The following is a 24,403-nucleotide window of genomic DNA, read 5'->3' as shown; positions in this document are numbered from 1 at the left end:
GTAGCCCCGGCACTACAAAACCTTGCCATATAAATCCGATACAAGACATTGTACAGTTATGTGACTGTGTGTTTACTTATTCTTCATATTGTTTAAAGGACTACAGTGGCTTGCAAGATCAAAGTAGAAATGAGTTTACTAGCTCCCTAAGTTGCTTATTGCTGATAAATGTGTTATTTTACAACCAAAAGGGTAAGAGGTACCTCTCTTCCCTATTGCATTTTCAGTAGAATACAGAAGGGAAATATTCAGAGATCACTGTTAAGGTAGCTTCTTAATTAACCTAAAGCATTATTCTTAACCTTCAAGCGAGCCCATTTAAGGCACAGTTTGCTTGACACCAAAGGAGGGACTCATGCAGAACATATGGCTGATTAGTGAAAATATCTACGAAATGTCTACTTCTACTTCTGTGTATACCAGTAGTGCGTCTTGCTGCCCAAAGCTTGAATAGTCAGAGGGTAGCTTCTATGGGCTGATGAGATTCAGGGATGCAATTGCCCAGCAGGCTTCTGGAGACATTCGTCTCTTTTCTGCCCGTGGAACAGTAGGACATAACAAGGTTCTAATTTAAGAAGACGTCATTTCTGTGTTGATAGTCATAAGAAGTAGTCGATTTGTTAAGTTATAATTTCTTAGGAACGTTTTTCTGACCATTGTTTGATGTTGATTCACTGCAGGGAGATTTCATGAGTATTATTTGCAGAGGGAAAATTACCAGGTTGTTCTTCTTATGTTCATATAAGAGGATGTCACTTCACCACAGTCCCTCTGTTATACATAATATTCTGAGTGGTAAGAGATGGATTTTATCTTTGTACTGAGAGAAGGATTTTAAAGGAGATTGTTGAGTCTGCTAAGATACAAAGTTCCATAGCAAATCTGGAGATCCACAAATTGTTTTCCTTGAAAAGGGGGTTCCACCAATTGTGTTTGTTGCAGATTGTCTTTAAAATGATGGTCTTTAAGTGGATAGAGCAAATCTGTTATGAATATCATCTTCGATATGTCCATCTCACTCTTTGATGATGAGCCAGACAAGACTTTGTTCCCCATGTATCCAACATGAGTTGACTTAAATAAGCTTATTTATTCTATAAAAACATTTAGAGTCAACAGAATAATTCTAAAATGTATAAATATTATTCTAATTAGGTCTTCTGAACAGAGATGTTTGCAGAAATGCTCAATATTCTGAATTTTAACAAAAAAAAACCCTTTCATACTCTTTATTCTTAACATCTGTAACAATGGCACTTCTATTCATGACTATTTTACCCAGAAATCAATTTAGCAGTAGCTGTCCCAGAAGGGCAGTATAATATCCTCTGTCTGAAAAATTGAAACTTGTTGTGTGATGAACTCAAGTTTACTAAAGGATGAATAATATCTGTCTAGCATGCAGTCAACGGACAAGCCAAAATAGGACAGGAAAAGAGCGAACAATGCTGCTAATATGCATAGCCATTCTCTGTTGTTTGTGGCTCAAATTCAGTCAGAGCTCTTTTTTCTTGCTCTGACAGGGAGGGTTAAGCAGAAGTTGACATTTTATGCTAATCCCATAGATTTCTGTATCTGGTTTTCCAATTCAGTCAAGGCACTGATGACTTTTAAAACAATTAATTCCTATTCCTCTGTATCGTAAGTGATTATAAATTAGGGATCAACATAGTTACTGTACTGTAAAGCACAACAAACCCAGAATGTTATAACTTACGAGAAAAGAGAATCATAACCAATGTTGTATCCTCTTTTGTAAATACCTGAATGGTACAAAATTCAGACTTAGATTTTGAGCATCTTTTCTAAAAGTTTTGGTTCCATCTGTGATAAGGATAGGGATCGACTGTTTAATTTGACTTGTGTTGCAATTTTAAAACTTAAATCTCTAGTGTGAGAGCTGAAGTTGTATTTAGTCCATGAGCAAACAGTTGTTTTTCTGTCATGCCTTTCAGTGAATCTGGTTTCCTGTTCTAAGCTGATCAGTATTATTCGAGGGGCTGATTCTGAAATGTTACCAGTTTTTGTTCAACATGGGAGGCTAATAGGTGGATAGTAAAGAGAAGAGGAAGATGATTTGTGCCGCTTACTTGGTTGCTTTATCTTTTATTATTTAGCCACCCAGATCAGTCAAAGAGCTACTGAAAGTTGCACGGAGTAGCTTATAATTCGTTCAGGGTTATAGGGATTGTAGCAATACATTTCATCTTTTCTATTCTAGATGATGATTTGCAAGGGCTAGTGGAAAAGAACTATACAATTTTTATTTTACTCAGAATTTTCTTGACACATTAATTAACCACTTTTGTGATGCTTTAAATAAACTGCTTAAATATCTTTCACGTATTACTGTGTGTAAGACAATCAGATCATTTGTATAGTCATGGAAAATTCTCCATTCCTATGAGTTTGGAGTTAATCAGTTCCAACAAGATTTTATTTTACTCAGTAAGTAAGAACAGTTAGTAGTTGCGAATTCTGAAATTTTCAGTAGAGCAGTATTGAACAGGTTGTCTACTACTGCAGCATGAAAATGAAATAAAGGTTAAATAGAGATATGATTGTAAAGGATATTAAAATGAATCCGTTAGGGGTCAAAACAATCACTAAACTGATTAGACTAGACTACTTAAATAGGTTTTTCTGAATCAATAGCTATTATGGAGTTATCAAATAGGTATGTGTTCTTATCTGTAATTGAACCACTGTCTTGTCATTTATACTAATGCGTATCAAAAGAATGCTCAAAGAATTCTAAAAAGAAAGGATTTTTCTCCATGTTCCAGCTTGTAGCTAGGTAAGCATTTCTTCCATCTAGGACATATAAATTTCACCTGCAAGATTCAGAAGTATGATTGTGCCATTTTTTTAAGAAATAAAGATGATATTCTACTTCCTGCATTCTTCAAATGTGGAATACAGTCAAATGCCATGGATGCAATTCCTTTTTCTACATTATTTTCTTTTTCAACATTTGGGAATCATTAAAATTTTAATTGAAGGTATATAGGAGCCACAACAAGAGAGGCTGTCCAGAAAATGAAAGAATGCAACATACTCTGCACCCTAAACATGTTTCTTTACATTCAAACATTCTGTCTCTGAGTTTTTTTCGTGCCAAGACCCCTCTGGATGGCTTTTTCATTTCTGGTTCATGCTGGTTAAATAAAAACCAAAGAATTTTTCAAAATTAGTGCAAGCTCTGCATATTTATTCTTTTTTTTTGAGCAATGCCATAATTCAAATAAATAACAATGAGAATTTTCCATATTGGAAAAGTTTTGATTGTGTCTACAGTAGGGTATGTGCAAACTGTTAAGAGTGATCTGAGTAATGAGGCTGATTACTTGTCGATATTATGTCTTCAGCTTAAACAGTCCATAAGATGTATTCATATTAGAACAGAAGAATGTATTACAGCAATAAGTCAAATATGGTTTTATGTGAGAGAATTAGACATGTCATATATGGTATATATGGGAAGTTTGTATTTTACAGTTCCTTAATTTAATATGACACATGCAGATTTTCTTCAACTTCAGCTTAGATAATTTTTGGTTTAGTTTTCTTTTTCTTCTCTTTTTTCATCCTTTTTTTCACTTTAGAAGGTGGTTCTTATTAATATTTCATTGAATGTTTTTCCAGTATTATACAGTTTCTACGTGTGTATAAACAAGCAAAAATACTTCTGCCACAGTGCCTGTGAATGTCCGTATTGGCTAGTGTTCTGTCTCACAAATTCAGGACAAAATATTTTGATTTGTTTTAAAAAAAATTAAAAATGCAACTTTTGTTTTTTTCCAAATGAGAAGACAGAGTGCTTGTGTGGCAATTACAGAACTGAATCATTTGGATTCCAGTACTTGAAGCATCATTTTCTAATACAAACCCAACATAAAAAGAATAGAATAAAGTACAAAGTGAGTTACGTGTTATTCTGTCTCATTATCTATGTATAGCAATTGTATAAAAAACTGATATTTGAGTTTCTGGCATGTGAGTAACCCAGTACCTGGATTATACACATTCTCCCCTAAAAGGCCTGTTGATTTTTATGTTCACAATAAAGTGAAGATTAAAACTGAATTGGAGAGCAGCAAAGCCACATTTCACAGTGGAAATACAGCTGGTCATGCTCCAAGATCTCACTGAAATGAGTTGTATATTAATATTTAATAAGAATATTCACTTCAAAAGAAAATACACTTCACAGTGGCACTGAAGAGGTGGGAACTGTGTCCTGTATCCACCTGGCCATGTTGATGGACTGAACTAGTTGCCTCCAGTCAGATTGCATTAAATTATCTTATATCTTCAAATGTTAGTGCCATGTTTTCAATTAGTAGACACATCCTTCTGGAATCATTCAAAAAGTGGCTAAAGAAGGACCTAATAATCTGTGTGGATCTGTAAGAGGCAGACTTTGCAGGACATGGAGCAAGTATTTTGGAAAATCTGTTTCAATTATTGTTTTAGTCTGAGTGCTGTGTACTGTCTCTGTCTACGCAGAGGTCCTAGATCTCCAGCATGTTAAGATTGCATCTTCTGTGAAATGAAATAAAAACACTTTTGTTTGTTTGTGAGTAGCATAAAAACTTGTCTGAACCATGAATGGGAATATATAGAATCATAGAAACATCTAGGTTGGAAAAGACCTTTAAGATCCTCAAGTCCAACTGTAAAATTAACACTGCCCAATAAATAAATATATTTATTGCATGTAAACCATAGCCAAATGTTAAGTTTTATGTTTAGTTTTTCTGTTATTCATCACATAAATGCTAACAAATGTTTTGGAATCTTTAGTTCTAAGTAGTGCTTAGGTACTATGATGAATGGCCCTGTTTAAAATACAGAGATAGACAGAGCCCAGAAAGGTACTATCCTAGATAGACCCTCACCATTTATCCAGTCCTAAAGTGGTTTTTTGTTTTGCAGAGTGAATTCCATTGAATAACATTGATTTCCTATTTCAATAAAGGGAACTGTCATCTGAAAGGTGGATGAAATATTAAGGCTCTACTAGCTAATTAGATAGATAGATAGTTAGCTACACAGATGAATACCGTGCAAATAAAAAACCCAATATTGTCTTATACAGGCTGTGTTTAATTTTGAAAACTAAATAACTGTGAGTTTAATTTTATTTGTGTAGAAAATAAAATTCTTTTTAGATTTTAATAACTATGGAAAAAATCCATTTTTACAATATTAATATATTCTGTATAGCCATTGATTGCATGTGAAAACACGCAATCCATTTTATGCCCCAGTAATTCTGAAACACATGAACTCTTCTCCCTCCAAGTACCGCCTGAAAATTCACAAGACAAGCATCCCTTTAGGGCTAGGAATGTATTGCCAGTTTCAGCCCAGAGGGGTTTGTAACTAGCATTGTAAAGCCCTGATGATAGTTTTATAATGGAAAGTCTGAGATAACCTCAAGTACCACCTCACTAATGTGATTCTATAATACAAAACCAGTCTAATTTGAAACTAAGAGTCAGTTATCAAGGAATGCATTTGTGGAGTTAATATTATTAACCTCTTAATTTTCCTCTTCTCTTGGATTTGAATTACAGTTTCCTTTCGAATAAAATCCACTGATGAGACATCTAATGGTTTTCTACTTTAATTTTGCTGTTCTGATTGTTTTTACAGCTGTCCCCCATTGTCTTTATATTTAAGTCCCCTTGCAGAGTCCGTGCAGTGAAATCATTATGCAGATCAAAGTATAGTCCTGATGTCTGAACTCTTCCAACTACATTAGCCTCTTCATAAACTGATTAGCAAGAGCATTGCACAGGAAATGGCTATCAACATGGTTTACATTAGGAACAGAGCTAGGGCTCCAAATGTGGTGTTTGTCATCTCTCTGAGTGTACGTAAACACTTGCAGCCCTGTCAGTTCCTTAAAAGTAGTTTGAGTCTTACTAGACACTGACAGTGTTGCCATGGAGTCATAGTTAGATTTCACAGCAAAGCTGAAGCTGATTTCCAGATAATAGTTGAGTTAGAGAACAGAGAGAAAATGGGAATGAGTAAACAAAAATCCAAACTGCCTATTATTAGATTTGATACCTATTTCTTCTGTCTTTCTATAACTGTTACAGATATAATAGTGATGTTGTTTGGGGCTTTGGAGTTTTTTAGATGGAAAAAAAATATAATTAAGAATTCAGAATGGGGATGACTCTTTCAAGGAAAAGAAATCAAGTGCTATACCACATTTTTCTCATTTGTGTGGAAACAATGAGGTCTTTTAATATGTGAATCTCCTTAATGAGTCTATCTTGAAATTGTGCCTGTATAGGGGATAAAAACTCTGTTATTGCTTCATTAGCCTGCATCTAGCAGTTTTGTTTCCCAAAGCAATTTGCAGCATCCTTTTCCTTTCACTGTCACATTTGATCATTTTAGAATTTGCTCTGAAGACACGACGATGTCCTTGTGTATGAATTTCAGGGCATAAACCAGTACATTCAATAATCTCTGTTAAGAAACTTAATCAGAATCTGGCTGACAAATGATACAATCAATGCGACACAATTAATCCATAGTAGAACGGCATAATAAAGAGAAGATTACATTTTCTGTGCCACTTAATGTCCTATAAATTCCTGGTTTACTTGAAATGTATTATTAAACATTTTTGTTATTGCTGTACTGTTATCATCATATGATGCTTTAAAGTATGCAACACAATTTTATCTGATTTTGTGATTTCTCTTACTAGTGGCTAGCATCCAGAAGCTTCCTGCTGCATCTGTTTTAACCGACATCAATTTCCCCATGAAAGGAAGAAAAGGAATGGTTGATTGGGCACGAAACTCAGAAGATAGGGTTGTCATTCCAAAAAATATCTTCACCCCTATGTCAACAGGTAAAGAAGCATATCAGTATGGTAATTTTGTGTTAGCTTTAACAGGGAAACTCAGAATCTGTCTCATAGGACCACTGTATGATACAGAAGTGATTGTTTTACTCATTTTCAAAAGAAATGCAGTACCCACAGCTTATCCCAGAGGGAAATGTTGGGGCTTAATTTCAGCATCTTGAACAAAAAATGTTGCAGAAACCCTAGACATTATTTTCTACACCAAAGAGCAAATGCTTAGTTATTGTGCATGGGATTGTACCTGTGGTGATACGAGATGTCCTGAAGTACAGCTCTGCTGAACTCTCTGAAGCTGCTTCACTCCAACAGACTGGGTCATTCCAACAGGTGACCTAATTTTTGCCAAAGGATGCTCAGCAGGCAAATTATCCTGGCTTCAGATGGAATTTACAAACACTGTTGCCGTGCAGATCTCTGACATTAGAGAATTTTCTAACTAGGCATTAAACTAAAGAGTCTTTGATGATACTTAATTTTAAAGGTAAATGAACTCACATGGATGTCAGTACACAATGATGGATTTTTTGATGTAATTTTCAGTGACTTAAATCTTTTGATGTATTACTGACAGTGCTACATCTTTATGACAGACTTCCAGGACATAATTCAAAATTATGATCGTTTATTTAAAATAAAATTTCTACTGGAAAGATAAATGATATTCATAGTTTTTTGTGCTGATGAAGGCTTGGGAAAGAGAGTTTAAAAATCTTTTTTTCCTTACTCTTTTCAGAACTAGATGAATCAACTGTATTTGTACTTGGAGCAGTGCTATATAAAAATTTAGAACTCATTTTACCCACTTTGAGGTAAGAAATTTCATGAACACAATGTGAATTATACTATTTCACAATCATAACTACACTACATGTCAGAATAAAAGCAGACAACCAATACTGTTTGCATATTGGTATTGTTGGATATTCTTTTCTATTATCTAAGATATTTCTGTGCATATTTATTTTTCTTTCATGCTTAGTCATTTGTATGATGGAATTATCCTTTTTATCAAATCAGCTTAATTTATATTTTATGTCATATATATTAAGCTTAATTACAGAAATGTTTGATTAGAGGTATGCACACTGATAAACATCAATGCTCAGGCCACTTGTGCTTCAAACTACTGTTGTCCAGTTAGTACAAATGATCTAGTGATGACATCATAATCTGATGTACTAAGGTTGTCTAATCTACAGAGGTCTTTAGTTTTCCAAGTACTTTTCAGTGCAAGTTATATTCAGAAGGGACAGCAGAGCTATAGAGAGGATCCATTTTAGAAACAAGACATGCATGTGCCTGAACAGCTGTGGTGTGTCAGTTATGAGGGCCATACAAATTCATAAAGACATAGGAGGGTGTCTTGTTTCATTTTTGCCTTTCTGTGCTTGATAACAGCCAATTTGAAAATAAAGATTTCCTCCCCTCTTCTCAAATTACTGGTTAAGATTATTTCATGGTCCATTAATACTGTCTTATTTCACATGATACTGTGCATCATTGGTCTACTAATGTCCTTTTACAGTAAAAGAAACGGGTGCAGATTGTGTCACAATAGCTGTTAATGAATTCACAATAATTAGAAAGGATAGTAATTAGGAAGACACCAGATCACCTTTCCCTCCTCTATTTAACCAAAACTTCAGGAAATGAAACAAAGGATGGAAAAACAACAGGTTTTTGCCAAAATCCATTTGAAAACAAAAAAGACTCAGTCCTAAGGAAAAAAAAACACTGCTTCCCAGTAAAGTTGCAATGCACTGTGCAATGAGTAGCTGCAATGTTGGGGACAGAAATCTCTCTGAGGTAGAGCGCAATTCAAACAGCGATGTCCTGGCAGGGCACCTGCAAGCCCAGGGAGTGCTGGCGAGAGCCATCTACACTTAAGGCGTGATATAAATGACAGGTCATCCACTTCCGAAATGTCACTAAGCACTTTCCATTTGTTGTGGTGGTTCCTGAAATTAGCCAGAAAGGAAGAGATGTTTGTGAGAAATATTTTTTCTTCTCCTCTCCCAGATTCAAAGAAACAGAGCCAAATGGCTATTGTGGTCAGTCCTTTTTGGCAGACCTTAGAGACAATCTGCCAATCCTAGGAAAACATTGAGGTGGCCATGTAGCTTTCAGACCTTTATATTGTAAACCATAATATATGATCATATATCATCAATAGATTTAGTTTACAGAAAACAAGTGTGTACCCTGAATGCTGTATATTTACTTATATGAAAAGCCTTTCAGGGCTTTTGTTTCATCCATTAGAAAAGTGAGATTTATAGGCCTTACTAGATTTTCTCTAGAATCCATAGCATCCCAAGTATCAGGAATAGGGGCAGAATAGGAACATAAAAGTACAGCAACCTAAGTACTGTGCACTATGAGAAAGTGCCTCTCATCTCCTGAATTTTTTGCTTTTATCTGTTCTACTTTCAACTGGTTACTGATTTACACAGCAAATTTGGCTATTTCTCTGTACAATTCAGTTCATAGAGAGGTTTTCTAAGCTTCTAAAGCAAAATGGTCTAATAATCTATGTATATCTATTCATAAGTGAAGTCTTTAGAAATTCAAATATGAAGATATCCCACTTCGCCTCTGAATATGTTCAGTATTATTTGAATCCAATTCTCAGCTGCCCAAGAGAAGGAAATGAGCACTATTACTGTCTCTTACATATGTGAATAAGGAATAAAAGTCATTATTAGTCTGTGATATGAAAATATAACACCTATTCTCAAGTATCTCTAGTCTCTTCTTTGTGCAGAGTACAGTGCCTCAGTACTTCTTTGCACTTCTTTAATATTTACAATCAAGTTATACTGAAACTTTTACAGCTTACATCTCTTACCTCATCAGGAAGTGTATCATGCTGGATTCTTTCCCTATCGCAGTTGTATTTGATCTCAAGATCTTAAAATAGTACCTCAAAGATGGCACAATTTCAAACTGTTTTCATAAAATCGTAGAATAAGTGAATAGTTTTGTTTGGATGGGACCTTCAAAGATCATCTAATCCACCCCCTGCCATGGGCAAGAACATCTTTAACTAGATCAGGTTGCTCAAAGCCCAATCCAACCTGTCCTTGAACACTTCCAGTCGTGGAACATCCACAGCTTCTCTGGGCAACCTGTTCCAGTGCCTCACCACCCTCATTGTAAAGAATTTCTTCCTTATGTCCAAACTTAATCTACCCTTCTTCAGTTTAAATGCATTGTGCCTTGTCCTGTCACTACAGGCCTTGATAAAAAGTCTCTCTCCGTCTTTCCTGTAGGCCCCCTTTAAATATTGAAAGCCTGCTTTTTGTAATTTTCACAAGAACAAAGCTAATGCACATTCCAATACATTCCTTAATATCGGTACTAAAAGGTATGCAAGCTTCTGCTTCAACACAAGGAACTTTGTTTAAAATAAACAAACAAATAAATAAAAAATATCTTGGTATATCTTTAGGGAAAATCTTTCAAAGCACCTAATCACAGAATCCCCATCTACTACATCACAGGTGTTCTGTGAGTAAAGTAAGGATTTCATTATCTTAGACAGCCTATACAATATATTGCACAAACTCCAAAATTAGCTGTGTTTTACCATATGGGCTTGATTTTTCTTGTTTTTACTAGCATAGAATCTGTTAAAAGTCAGTCTTGTAAACACAGTGTGAGGTGAAAACTTGGCAATTACATTAATATAGAGATTTTTGGAAAATGTGTTTAATCCTAATGGTACATGTATTTTATTCAAAGAATTTTGCCAGGACTGTTTCAGTAAGAGGTTAGGGAGAAGAAGAGAAAAATACTTTATTCTTCCTTATAAAAATAAAATTTTATTTTTTTTCCATGTGCAAGTAAATAAACTTCATCAGATTCTATTTCTTAATATACTTTGCTGCATTGTACTGTTCTTGTAATGTCATATGGATTTTTAAAAATCATATATTGACATATTGAATATTTTGAGCGCTATAGACTGAATATTATTTCGATTGCTCTTTCATCCCTGAGCACATTTATGTTATTGTTAGGTTCACAGAAAATTGATTCTCAGTATAATACTCATCTAAAAGATATTATATATTATGACTCTTCTGGGCACTCTGAAGGAATATATTGCATATTGCCATACTGTAAGATAGTTTTTTAACTTTTCCCTTAACAAATAAAAACAAATAGAGAATCGATGATTTTGCTGTAGCAAGCTTTTTTCCCCATCACTTAAACAACCACCATACCTTTCCTGCTATAATTTCCTGCACTGAAATGTTCTCTTTCCCTATTTGAAAGATCATTCCTGACCCCCTCCTTTGGGTGCTGTACAGTTAAAAAGGCCCTTAAACTTCCTTTGGTCAGCTTTGTTAGACTGAGGACAGAGTACTTGAGACGCGTTTTATTGCATAGCATTACTGCTATAGAATCCTTAATTTTTTGTATTGTATACAACATTTACACGTTGAATTATAACTTTTTTCATACTGTCTTGAGATAGCAACATGCCTTATTCATAAGTCCGTTTTTCTTGACCAACATAGAGTCGTTCTAAAAAGAAAAGAAAACCTGACTTTCATGTCGCATAGAATCAAGATGTATACCCTTACATAAAAGAATACTCTCAAAATATTTACCCAGATAGCAAAAAAGCTTAGTAAAACAACTATTTTAGTAATATTGTTATTAATTCAGATCAGAAAAAACACTAGGACAGCAGCTCTGGAAGTTCTTCTTGACCTTTTACTTAATGTTTGTTGTCTTGAATCTTCAAGGATTTATTCAACCGTAGTTCCCAGGGAATTTAATATATTTTTTGAGTAATTGATTTCAAAATTTAACCCCGATGTGCATTTTTCTGGACCGTCAGTAGAGCACTATCCTGTACAAGTTCACTTATCATTAAAGATAAATTTTAGATAAATTTTATATTTTTTTTTTTAAGAAGGAGAAAGAGGTAATGGTGAAGTCACTCTCCACCTGCCACAGAAAAGCTATAAGACAATGCATTTGTCCAGGAAGTGTGAGATTGGTCATTCCGATTCTGTGTCATTCCCAATATGAAAGGGACTGAAACCCACATATTCCACCTCCCAGGATGTTCTGGAAAAGCTGATTACTTAAATTCCTTTGTAAGTGTTCTCAGCATTAAGCTGTTGTTTAAAAAATTATCTTCAAAAAACGTATCAATGGCACAGTGCTAGTGATTTTGAGGGAAATTCTCGTATCTACAATGCTTTGAGCTTTAATTCCGTGGCATTTTAACACGTTATGTGAGTTTAGAATTTACTTACCAGCCTGCATTCTTCCAGGGACTATCTGAACAGTTAAATATGAGATACACAACTAGACATTCAGCCCAGAAAGGACAGCAGTGAGTGATGTAGATTTCATTTCACAGCGATATAGCCAGTTACGTTTATTTTCTGATGAAACAGTCTGCTAGGGGCTCTTCAGAACTTAAGTGGATTGGTAGGGTTTTAATGAGACTGAAGTAAAATTGATGTACTGAGGTTACAATCTGGGCACCTTAAGTGCTCTTTTGGATCTCACCCTAGAAGCATCAGAACTGTACCAAAATTAGATACAGTAAGGAAACATTTCTCAGTTACAAAGACTGACTCTGAACAAGTATTGAAATATCAGTATTTACATTAGCTTATGTGAATTTCCAAAATGGACAAAGTCTTTTAATAGCTACTAAGCTGTATTTCCACCTGTCATGATCTGTTAGAGAAATCAATTTTGTATGTATCTGGAGTTTTGTTTGTTGTTTTCTTTTTTTAATATTTTTATTTATTTATGCCTTACTGGGGAACATTTGTAGATCATAGAATCATAGAATGGTTAGGGCTGGAAGGGACCTTCAAAGGTCATCTAGTCCAACCCCCCTGCAAGGAACAGGGATGTCTCCAACTAGATCAGGTTGCTCAGGGCCTTGTCTAACCTGGCCTTGAACATCTCCAGGGATGGAGCATCCACCACCTCTCTGGGCAACCTGTTCCAGTGCTCTACAACTCTCATGGTAAAAAATTTTTTCCTAATATCCAATCTGAATCTACCTCCCTCTATTTTAAAACCATTACCCCTTGTCCTATCACAACAGGCCCTCCTGAACAGCCTCTCCCCATGAATAGTAGATATTCAGCTACTGTATGTACAGTAAGGTACTGTCATTACTTCCCCTCGACAGAATGAACTGAAAGTTTGCTGAACATTAAATGTTAGTCTGATAGAGAGAGATGTTTTCATCAACAATGTGTGAGACTTTAAAATGCAACTAAAGGGAAGAAACAGAAATTAAGTAAAATAGAAAGCCAATACTGTTATATTTCCATTATGTGTTTTGACTGAGTAAAACTGGACTAGAATTCATACCTTTCCCCAGAAGAATAATTTTATTTCTCGTGCTGAGTAAAGTGCCCACTGAGTTAAGTTTCTATTACGGTAGCCATGGCAATTCCTGTTTCAATGATCCAGCAAAACGGAATCCATTCCTAAATACCATTTCCCTTGAGAAATAAGCAATTAAACAACAACAATAACAGCAACAAAAGAATATTTATACTGTCTATTATAATTACACCTAAACTGCCTAGTTTCTTCTTTGGTAACATCTACCTGTGAATATGTCTGTCTGTGACGTTTTATGTTTATGTGCGAATAGGAGAAGGTGTTGAAAGCAGCATGACATATAAAGGAAATACCATAATCATGATCAGAAACAGTCAGGCTGATAACTGATGATTGTTCTAAGCCTGACGGGGTCATAAGAAGCAAGGATGTCAGACATGAACATCATGTCAACGTGGCTTTATGCCTGTATTAGCATAACTTTGGCAATACTAGGTCTGTCCTAGAAAGGTAGCTACAAAACATAGTGATCCACATTTTACATGAAAAGAGAGATTGATCATGAATTAGACAAATTGACAGAAAATTATTTGAGTAACCTAGTACAATAACATAAGACCAAATCTAATCTCTCGTATATAAGAAAAAATTGATTCCTTTTGGTGGGATTTCAGTCAGGGCACAACTATGAATTATAATTTTAAAATATTTAGATGATTGATTTGCACTTATACTAAATGCAATCATTTTTCAAAAATTGGAAGCAGATAGGGTTTTTTTGTGAGCACAGAATTAACAGAGCTGTAGAATCTCCCATTGCACTCATCCGTCTTCACAATTTTACAGTTAACAGTCGGAAAAAAATCCAACAGCACTTTGGAAGAAAAATGACTGTCTCTTATTAAACATAGCTAGTGGGTCTATGTTGAGAGAAGCGAATGATATACGTTCAAACATTGACAGAATGTTTGTGTCATCAGTACATTCTTCTAATTAGTAAATTGTACTTTAAGGAATGGCACTTCTGCCACCATTGTTGCTCTTCAGTCTTTAATGTGTCGGGTATGGTTGATAACAAGTGAATGTTTCCACTACATCCAAACAAATATATTTTCTCCCTGAATATTTGTCAACTAAGGTCAGGGAAAATACCCACGACATACTTCTTTAAATGTAATATCAGAAGCCTCATTTAACTTCATACTAAGTTATATCTTTCATTTTTACTCGGCTTTTTTTCCAGGAATTTTACAGTTGTTAATTCAAAAATCATTGTTGTTACGATACGACCTGAGCCCAAAACTACGGATTCTTTCCTGGAGATTGAACTGGCTCATCTGTCTAATGTAAGTATGAGGATAGTTGATAAACTCTTCAAAGAAAATTATTCAGATTGTATGAGAGAAAGAAATGGGATTGTTTTAAGTATCAGGTTATAAAATCCAGTTTAACTGCTAAAATTTAAGCTCAGGAACAGTCTAACATAGTTTGAAGGGAACGTATATGTGTTCCATGCATGCGTATGTGCAAAATAAAGTTAATTGTTGTTCCATGAGTTTTGAGGTTTTCATTTAAACAGCAGTTTTTACCAAAAACTCTCCATTAACTGCTTTGATGAATACAATTGAAAATGTAGTATTGTGCTGAATGCTTAACCTTTTGCATAGGTCATAGAACTACATAGTTCCTCAGGCCTTTTCTTCTTTTCTTTCATTTTTTAACATTCAAAAGCCAGTATTTACCTAACCTGTTGTAGCAGACTTTGAAAAAAAATGCTCTAGTTCCAATTTAGCTTACAATTCTTACCAATGTTTGAGATTTTTTTGTGCAACTATTTTTAATTCTGTACTTTTCAGCCTTTAATATCACATAGAAAATGTTTGAAATCTGAAAAAAGGGATTCTATGTCTAACTATATGAAAAATACTAACAATTTTTCTTTCTGTTGTCAGCAATCTCCCAGTAGTCACAGGGAGATAAAATATATCTTTTGCAAGAAATGTTTGTCATGTACAATATTGGGGAAATAATATTAAATAAAAATATTTTTAAAATAATATTAAAAATAATATTAAAATAAAAATAAAAATAATAAACATGGGAGTAATTTATGTCAAGGCATGGCATATAAACTCTATCTGTTTATGTTGCTGAGAGAGTTTAAATTAAGTCAGAAAGAGACAATTAGAAGAGATGTCCAAGATGCCCAAGTCACGGAAGGCAAAGGCAGGGACTGAGAGAATGAAGAACTGCCCACTGTTGGAGAAGATCAGGTCCGAGACCATCTAAAGAACCTGAAGGTGAACAAGTCCATGGGACCAGATGAGGTGCATCTGTGGGTCCTGAGGGAACTGGCAGATGAAGTTGCTAAGCCGCTATCCATCATATTTCAGAAGTCGTGGCAATCTGGTGAAGTTCCCAATGACTGGAAAAGGGGAAACATAGCGCCCATCTTTAAAAAGGGGAAAAAAGAAGATCCAGGGAACTACAGGCCAGTCAGTCTCACCTCTGTGCCCAGCAAGATGATGGAGCTGATCCTCCTGACAGCTGTGCTAAGGCACATAGAAAATAAGGACGTGATTGGTGACAGACAACATGGCTTCACTAAGGGCAAATCCTGCCTGACTAATCTGGTGGCCTTCTATGATGAGGTTACAGCATTTATGGATAGGGGAAGAGCAACTGACATTGTCTACCTGGACTTATCCAAAGCATTTGATACTGTCCCACATGACATCCTAGTCTCTAAACTGGAAAGACATGGTTTTGATGGGTGGACCACTCGGTGGATAAGGAATTGGCTGGATGGTCGCTCTCAAAGAGTTATGGTGAATGGTTCAATGTCCCAGTGGAGGCCTGTGACGAGTGGTGTTCCTCAGGGGTCAGTACTGGGGCCAGTGCTATTTAACATCTTTGTTGGCGACATGGAGAGTGGGATCGAGTGCACCCTCAGCAAGTTTTCAGATGACACCAAGCTGTGTGGTGTTGTGGACACGCTGGAGGGAAGGGGTGCCATCCAGAGGGACCTTGACAGGCTGGAGAGGTGGGCCTGTGAGAACCTCATGAAGTTCAACAAGGCCAAGTGCAAGGTCCTGCACGTGGGTCGGGGCAATCCCAAGCACAAGTACAGGCTGGGCAGAGAATGGATTGAGAGCACCCCTGAGGAAAAGGACTTGGGAGGTCTGGTGGATGAGAAGCTCAACATGAGCCAGCAATGTGCTCTGGCAGCCCAGAAATCCAACTATGTCCTGGGCTGTATCCAAAGAAGCGTGGCCAGCAGGTGGAGGGAGGCGATTCTGCCCCTCTACTCTGCTCTCGTGAGACTCCACCTGGAATACTGTGTTCAGCTCTGAAGTCCCCAACATAAGAAGGACATGGAGCTACTGGAACGAGTCCAGAGGAGGGCCACGAAGACGATCCGTGGGCTGGAGCACCTCTGCTATGAAGACAGGCTGAGAGAGTTGGGGCTGTTCAGCCTGGAGAAGACAAGGCTCCGGGGAAATGTTATAGCAGGCTTTCAATATTTAAAGGGGGCCTACAGGAAAGCTGGAGAGGGACTTTTCACAAGGGCGTGTAGTGATAGGACAAGGGGCAATGGCTTTAAACTGAAAGAGGGGAGATTTCGATTGGATATACGGAAGAAATTTTTCAGTGTGAGTGTGGTCAGGCAGTGGAACAGGTTGCCCAGAGAAGTTGTAGATGCCCCATCCCTGGAAGTGTTCAGGGCCAGGTTGGATGAGGATTTGGGCAACCTAGTGTAGTGGAAGATTTCTCTGCCCATGGCAGAGGGGTTGGAACTAGATGATCTTTAAGGTCCCTTCCAACCCTAACCATTCTATGATTCTATGATTCTATGTAGTTACTAGAGCTTTAGTAAACAGTATTGTTATGCAAAAGACTGCAAGGCAGTAATTTTTTGTTACAAACAGTTGCTCAAGTGGTCATGCAGGTACAATTTAGCTGGAGGAGTTCCACATATTTCAGTCAGTAGCAAATTAGGATTAGTGTCTCTGGGCAATAGCATGAAGAAAATTCTTTGAACTCTAGATCTTTGATTTGCATTTTATTCAAGGTTAGAAAAAATGGACTATTTTGCCCTCAATGGTCATTATGACCCACCATTCAGTTCCCAGAAAAATGATATCACAAAGAATATCTCAGTGAAATTTACTGCAAAATCAAGCAGAAAAAAAGAAAGGAATAGAGGAACATAAAATGAGCTGGTCCTTACCTTTCAGTAATTTTAGAAGTTTATTGATGAAGAATTGTGGACATTTTGGGTTTTATGGTTCGCTGTTTCTATTTAATTTTAAGGTGGTTTAAGATAGGTTTAGTTTTTTGTTTTGTTTTGTTTTCCAACCTAAGTTATATCATATATATTAAGGGAAAATATCAATCTTTAACATAAATTTTGTTCCTGTCAGAAATTTCACCAAAAATGTAATAGACTATTTGCTAAAGTAGAACACAAATTAATCTCATTGTCATGGTTTGATGTGGAGGGGGGGCTGGTTCTGGTGGCAGGAGAGGGATTTTGCTCCCTGCGACCTCCCCGGTTTTGGATCCGGGTTAGGCTTAGTTCTGGCCACCGGATCAGACTGCCATCCCCCTCGGGGTTGAGCCAATAGGGCGCCTCTGCGAATTGCCCTATTTAAGTCAGGACAAGGGAACCGGAAAAGGTGCTTCGCCCAGGATCGACCAGAGAAGGGAGGAGGGCACTGCCCCCACTCCCTGGCTCCCGGCCGGGCGGCTGCCTGCGTCGGGCCGGCGCCGCCCACGGAGAATGGCGGCGGCGGAGCCAGCTGGGGAACTCGGGGGCACCCCACTCCCAGGGTGCCCACTGGGCTGAGTTCACCTGGAGAGGACTGAGATCTGAGAGAAACAGCCGCATCGACAGCAGGTCAGTGAGGATGGAGCGGGAGGAGGTGTGCCGGAGCTGAGTTTCCCCTGCAGCTGGTGGTGAGATAGCAGGCGGCCCCCCTGCAACCAGGACGGCCTCGGTGGAGCAGCAACCCACTCGCAGCCCGTGGGGAGAAGATGCCTGAGCCCGAGGATGGTCGTGTTGGGGGCACGGCAAGGCAGAAAGGCATCTGGAGTCTTCGTGACGACCCACGCCGGAGCGAGTGGCTACAGCTCCCTAAGTACCCGAGACTGTGGTATAGCCCACACTGGAGCAATCTGTGGGGAAGGATTGTTTCCAGTGGGCTGGACTCACGTTGGAGAAATTTGTGGATTTTTCCTCGTGGGTAGGGGATCCATTGGAGCAGGGGAAAAGGGTGTAAGGACTCCTTCTCCTTTAAGAAAGAAGCAGCAGTAACAGCACGGAATGAACTGACCTGCACTCCCCCAGTCCCTGCCCCCTGTGCTGCTGGGGGGAGGAGGTAGAGCCGGGAGGAAAAGGAAGGGGGGGGGGGGAAGGTGTCGGTTTTAAGATCTGGTTTTGTTTCTTTCTGTCCTCTCAAGTAATCGGTTTTTATTTCCCTTTGTCCTTCTAAGTAATCATCTGTATTAAATCACTCTTATCTCAACCCACGGGTTTCACGTTTATCCTTTAATTCTCTCCCTCATTCCTGGGGGTGGGGGAGGGGGAGTGACCGGCTGTGTGTGGGGCGGTTCAACATAACCCACGACAGTCTTAATTGGCGCCCCACGTTGGGCGCCAAAAGGACTGTCGTGGTTTTAGGCTGATCCAGCAACTAAAACTCACACAGTCTCTCCTTCTCCAATAAAGTAGAGAGGAGAGAAAGAAAAAAAAAACAGCAGAGCAACAGCGCAGCAAGCGCAAAAGAGCAAAAGTGCAAAAAGAGCAAAAGCGCAAAAAGCCCCTCTTCCCGGCTGACCCTCGCTTTTATACTGGGCATGACGCTGCATGATATGGAATACTAATTGGCCAGTTTGGCCCTCAGTCTTAAGTTCCACACAAATGACAAGGGGAATCGTGTCCCCCTTGTCCCAGCTATGCTCCCCCCTTATCCTGCCGTGTTTCTGTACTCCGCACACTGAAAAGTCCTTGGAGTTTCACTTCCAACCACAAACATCAGCTTGCTATCAACATTCTTCTCAGAGTGAGCCTCTGAGTGAAACCAAAACAGGGAGCTCTCCTGGCTGTTAAAAAAAACTCTGTCCCAGCTAAAACTGGGACACTCATATATAAGGAAAAAAAACAACCACTTTTGAAGTAAAATACTAGTTTTGATCTTACTAAGATCATTACTAGGAAGAGTTTATGGTATTTCTCAATGCTAGATTTAATTTCCATCATTTTAACAATGATTGTGGGGCTACTTACATGAGTTGTAGATAAGGAATATTGGAGAATTATTTCTATATTTTGAAATTGGAATTACTACTTGCACAAGTGTGGGGTGTCAGATAGGAAAAATAATATTGTAATTGCTTTGGTCACTTCTGCTAGAAAACAAATTTAAAAATAAAAAAACAAACGATACTAGTAAGCAACATGTCAGCATTGGAAATATTTGTAAGTGAAATGCAAGCTATTAAAATCAGCACAACACAAGCAAGGCTAGACTAATGAAAGGTTGAAGCACTGTCCTCAGAAGCTGAAATTCTAGAAAATACTTGGAGAGGAATTTTTTTAAATTTTTTTTTTTTAAATCCATTTCTTTGGGTAATTTATGCAGCAAGTTTTTGCCAAGTTTCAAAATCTCAGAAAGGAAATTAAACTTCATTGTTAAAAACAGTCAAAGTAGAGACATGGATTGTCACCTCGCTTTGTCAATCTTTCAGTAACAGAATATTAATGAGTATTGCATTAGATCATGTCTTGACAAGGCGAAAAGACAATAACCTTGCCTATAGATATCAGAGCCAATTTTTTTTTTTCCCTTTGTCTCAGTTTTTGTGCTATAATTTAATCCAGAGAAGCATCAAGTGCTTGGAACAAATTTTCACTCCTTAAATTGAACTTACAAAGTACATTTATATAGGATCTCAATACACTGGGATAGAAGAGCTAGATCAGCAAAATATTGCTCTAGAAAATCTGAAATGGAAACCAGTTTTACAATTTTAATGTCTTCATATGTTTGGTGATTTTAATGTTCAAGTCTTAGCCTCCATAATGGGACTCTGATTTAAAGAACTAAGGCGTGGATGCACAGAAATACTATTTTGTAGGTTTGAGTGTTTCTCATCTTCAGACTGAATCTGATTCTAGTCTTCTTTGCTATAATTTTCTCAGATGAAAATGAGAATTTATTTAATTATAATATATTACTATAGAACAAGCTTTATATGTCACATATAGAAAGATAAAACTAATATTAATGTGTCTGTAGTGTTTGAGCACTATATATTAATGGCTCAGATTAATCATGTTAATTAAATAGATTAATTATTAAACAGAAAATAAAATACAGGCATTCTCTTTCATCTGATCTTTTAGGAATGGCTCTTCTTGTTGTTATTTTTGTTCTTTTCAAACCTTTGTTCTTGAAATGCTGTTTATTATTCACAACAGTTTGTTTCCAAATTGATTTAATGACTAATTTTTAAGCAACGTCTAGAGCATGCCTGCTAATATATAGGAGTGTACTCACATATTTTTTCTTTCACCGCCCCATCCACTGATGAAATTAAGTAGATAAGACATTCTGAAAAAAAGATGGGCAGATGTGATCATTTAATAAGAGTTAATATGTTTAATTTAAAGTAGCCTTAAAATATCCATTTATTCAAAATTTTTCATCATTACTTCATTTTATATCAAAATTAGCCAGTTTATTAATAAAAGCAGAGGATTATTTTTTGGAGGAAGTGTAAATCGCAGTTCCATGTGCTGTTTGGAATATATAGCATGGTATTTGGATTCGCAAATAAATTAAAATAAAATAGACAGTTGACCACAGTGAGATTGTGGGTTGCAAAGCATGATTTAGGGAACGTGATATTTGGTCTGACGCACAGTGAACATGTTGATGAATGTGATCACATTTTGACAGTAGTTTGATTAGAGAGACACCGAAGTAATCTTTTAAAAACTGCACAACTCCAACAAAATCCTCTTTGCTCCAGAGAGAATATGAACTCTCACCTTCTGACAGCACAGAATTTTACTCCAGGGACACTAAAGTGACGAGCCAGCAGTAGCGTAGGACATGAAGCTTTCAATGGGACTGAAAACTCTGGCTACAAAACACAGTTGGCACTGTGCTGCATAGCTGTCAGAGTTGCCAATCACATCTCGAAAGTTCAGTTTTATATGCCAGGCAGAGATATATATACGTACACACTCACACACATATGTCTATTTTTGAGATATCCAAGTCCTGTACTGTAGCGTATAAATCAATACCGCAGCAGTCGTAAACATTAATGGACACAGTAGCTGCTTCCTTAGCTGCAGCTAAGTAATTAACTGGCAAGAGCTGTGATGAGATTGCTGCCCTCACGGAGAGCAATGGCTGTTGGAGGTAGCTCAACAGCAGCAGTGTGAGGATACATTGCCAGGAGGCCAGACTCCAAAAGACTCCGAAAAAAGGAGCAACAGGTTAAGGGCGAAAAAGAAAATAGGAAGACTGTTTCTTTGTGGTCCTTGCAGGGCTCGAAGGGTGTTTGATCAGGATATCAAAAGAGGAAAGAGTCTGAAAGGCTGCTGTGCCCTTGCAAGTTGCCATGCCTGGCAGAGCAAACGTTCACACAAGACCTTCTTAAAGAACCGAAGTAATATTTATCCTGATTTCCATATTTCTGCTTAATCTCTCATTAGTGACTGCAATGGCCAAACATACTTTTTTTTTTTTCATTTGAATACATTTCAAAGAGAGTGAAGCATGTGATCTGAGAACAGCAGTTCTATCATGTTTCAGCTTTCTACAAAGGCTTTTATGTCCCTTTATTTTGTAGATTTTTTTATAATGGATATTTTTTCTGAACATGTTTTTGTATTCTGTCTACTTGCACTGTGGGAATAGAGCGCATAGACTGTATGATATCTGCTACTAGGAACGACAGGTCTCAGGTCTCAGATATGCAATATCTTATTACAATTCAACCATAGGAGTACATTTTTTAATATGCATATAGCTGTATCAGATTGCAAGTAGAATTTCTTCACTCAGTCTTAGGATACAAATTAATACTCTTTATAAAGGGAATTTTAAAAAAAGGTTAATTTTGAAACATCATTCCATTGTTTTTAATTCGTACTCTTCAATGTATCTGAAAGCTTTTGGCTAACGATGCATGATCTGGTCCCTGAATCTCAGTGGGCCTGTTATTCAGTGGATTCTCCTGTGCCCTCTTTCCTTTCCTCTTCTTTATATTATAAATACTTCAGGGAATGGAACAACCTTTATTTATGTTTGCACAGCGCTATGTTAATATAAAGTGCTATAAGTATATGTTGGCTTTAAATATTTATACTCTACTTATTAAATTCAAAGCAGTCAGCAAAATGCTGAAGTAGAGGATCAAAATTTCCCTAAATGCCTCCCTCACAAGCATCTTCAGAAGGACCTTTTTTATGTTTGACAAAGAGGTAGATGGAAGAATTTAAATATTTAATAGATTTTTACTTCACAGGCTGCCATGTTTTTTCTATAAATAAAACACTTGTCAGAATGAAATATCAAGATGTGTTTTTTCTGTATGAAACTATATCTACTGCACCAACACTGTTCATCAGAGAACTGCACTAGCGTTGACATAAGAAATAGTATATACCACCTGTTTCTTCAAATCACTTGTGATTTTATTAAAAAATACATTTTAATTCTGTATTTTATAACTAATTTATTTATATAGTTTATATCCAGTGTTTATGATGAACCACAATGCAGTTTTGATATTTTTAGCCAGTCAAGAAATTGTAAGCCAATCTGAGTATGATAGAGGAAGATTTAGAAGTTTAGGGACAACAGCTGAACTTTAATTTTGTCTCAGGTCTTCATAGGCAGTAAAATAAATGTGAGTAATAATAAAGACATTTCAATTTCCCAAAACATTACCCACAGTTTAATGATGTATAGTAAACATAGATTCCCATCGTGTTTTAAATCAAGTCAGAATCTTCCACTGACTTTGAAGAAGTTGGATCTGGGATAAAGCTCAAGAAAAAGAAAATATTTTTAGCAAAAGTCTCTCCTGGTTTAAGACCTAATTGACAAAAGGACATGGGTATTGAATGTGGGGTTATCTGAAATCCCAGCCTCCAGACATTTTGCCTAACACATGCTTAAAAGTTTTAATGGCATTACTGGTTTTGACATCCAAGTTGCTGAGAGGCCTAAGGTTCTGCTTCTAAATACACCCAGAAATGTTCAGTCAAGTCAATTGTCTTAACAGATTAACTCTCATTTCGTATTTCAATTCTACTAGGGTATTCCAAATAGACAGCTTTATCCTTACCTTATCTAAGAGAGTGAATACAGCAAATAATCTGCTTCAAGGTTCAAGTGCTTTTTAAATACTCCGTCAGAATTAACCTTAAGCTTTTGGAATTTCAGTGGCATCAATTCATCAGAGTATAAGTGTGATCTCGTAGGAGGTGACCCAAATAAATGTTTAGGTCAAGCATGACATATATTTTTGTATACCAGTAACTAATAGGTTTGTTTGTTTTCGTCTTAGGGTACATTGAATCCCTACTGTGTGCTGTGGGATGATTCAAGAACGTAAGTGACACGTTTGCTTCTATTGCTATAGCTCAAATATTTCAAATTATGTAACAATGTTTAAGTAGTTGCTCAGTAAACGGGTCGGTACGGGGGCAGGGAAAATGAACCTTTCACAGGGTGAAAGTACTGGATTCTCCAGTCACTTGGCTTCCTTTCTGCACCTATGTAAATTGAAATAATACAATATCTCACCAGAAAGGGATTACTCACATAGTAATTTTAATCTGCTTTTTCAAGATTAAAATGAGGATGTCTAAGAAATGTAGTTCTTTGATGGTAGTTGCTGGGCAACAAGCAAGTGGTAAACAATCAGACAGATAACTAAGGAAGGCTCTCATTTCTGTTACTGCAGAGAGAAATGTGGTTTTCAAGTGTGACACTCACAGCAATCTTCATTTGATTTGGTACGAATTTTTGTTTTAGTTTAGTAAAATAATAGCTGTATACTCAATAGTGAAGGCTTGCTAGGAATCTTCTGCTGCTTTTTCCAGTGTGTATCCCTTCTGTAGCAAAACAAAAAATGTCACTG

General features: G+C 36.9%; 1 protein-coding gene across 2 annotated transcripts in view; it reads left to right on the top strand.

Moving 5' to 3' along the window:
• The window catches only part of ADGRB3 (adhesion G protein-coupled receptor B3), a 470,155-nt gene that overhangs the window by 262,917 nt on the left and 182,835 nt on the right, over window positions 1-24,403 (top strand). For both annotated transcript variants that reach the window (XM_086608299.1, XM_086608298.1), the window contains 4 exons: window positions 6,737-6,883; window positions 7,632-7,707; window positions 14,478-14,580; window positions 23,828-23,871. In XM_086608299.1, coding sequence (XP_086464425.1) covers window positions 6,737-6,883; window positions 7,632-7,707; window positions 14,478-14,580; window positions 23,828-23,871 — 370 coding nt within the window. The remainder of the gene's footprint in view (window positions 1-6,736; window positions 6,884-7,631; window positions 7,708-14,477; window positions 14,581-23,827; window positions 23,872-24,403) is intronic.

This window comes from Tauraco erythrolophus, chromosome 2 (assembly GCF_009769465.1).
Source record: "Tauraco erythrolophus isolate bTauEry1 chromosome 2, bTauEry1.pri, whole genome shotgun sequence".
Classification (NCBI taxonomy): domain Eukaryota; kingdom Metazoa; phylum Chordata; class Aves; order Musophagiformes; family Musophagidae; genus Tauraco; species Tauraco erythrolophus.
This window is presented reverse-complemented; position numbering and strand designations above follow the sequence as displayed.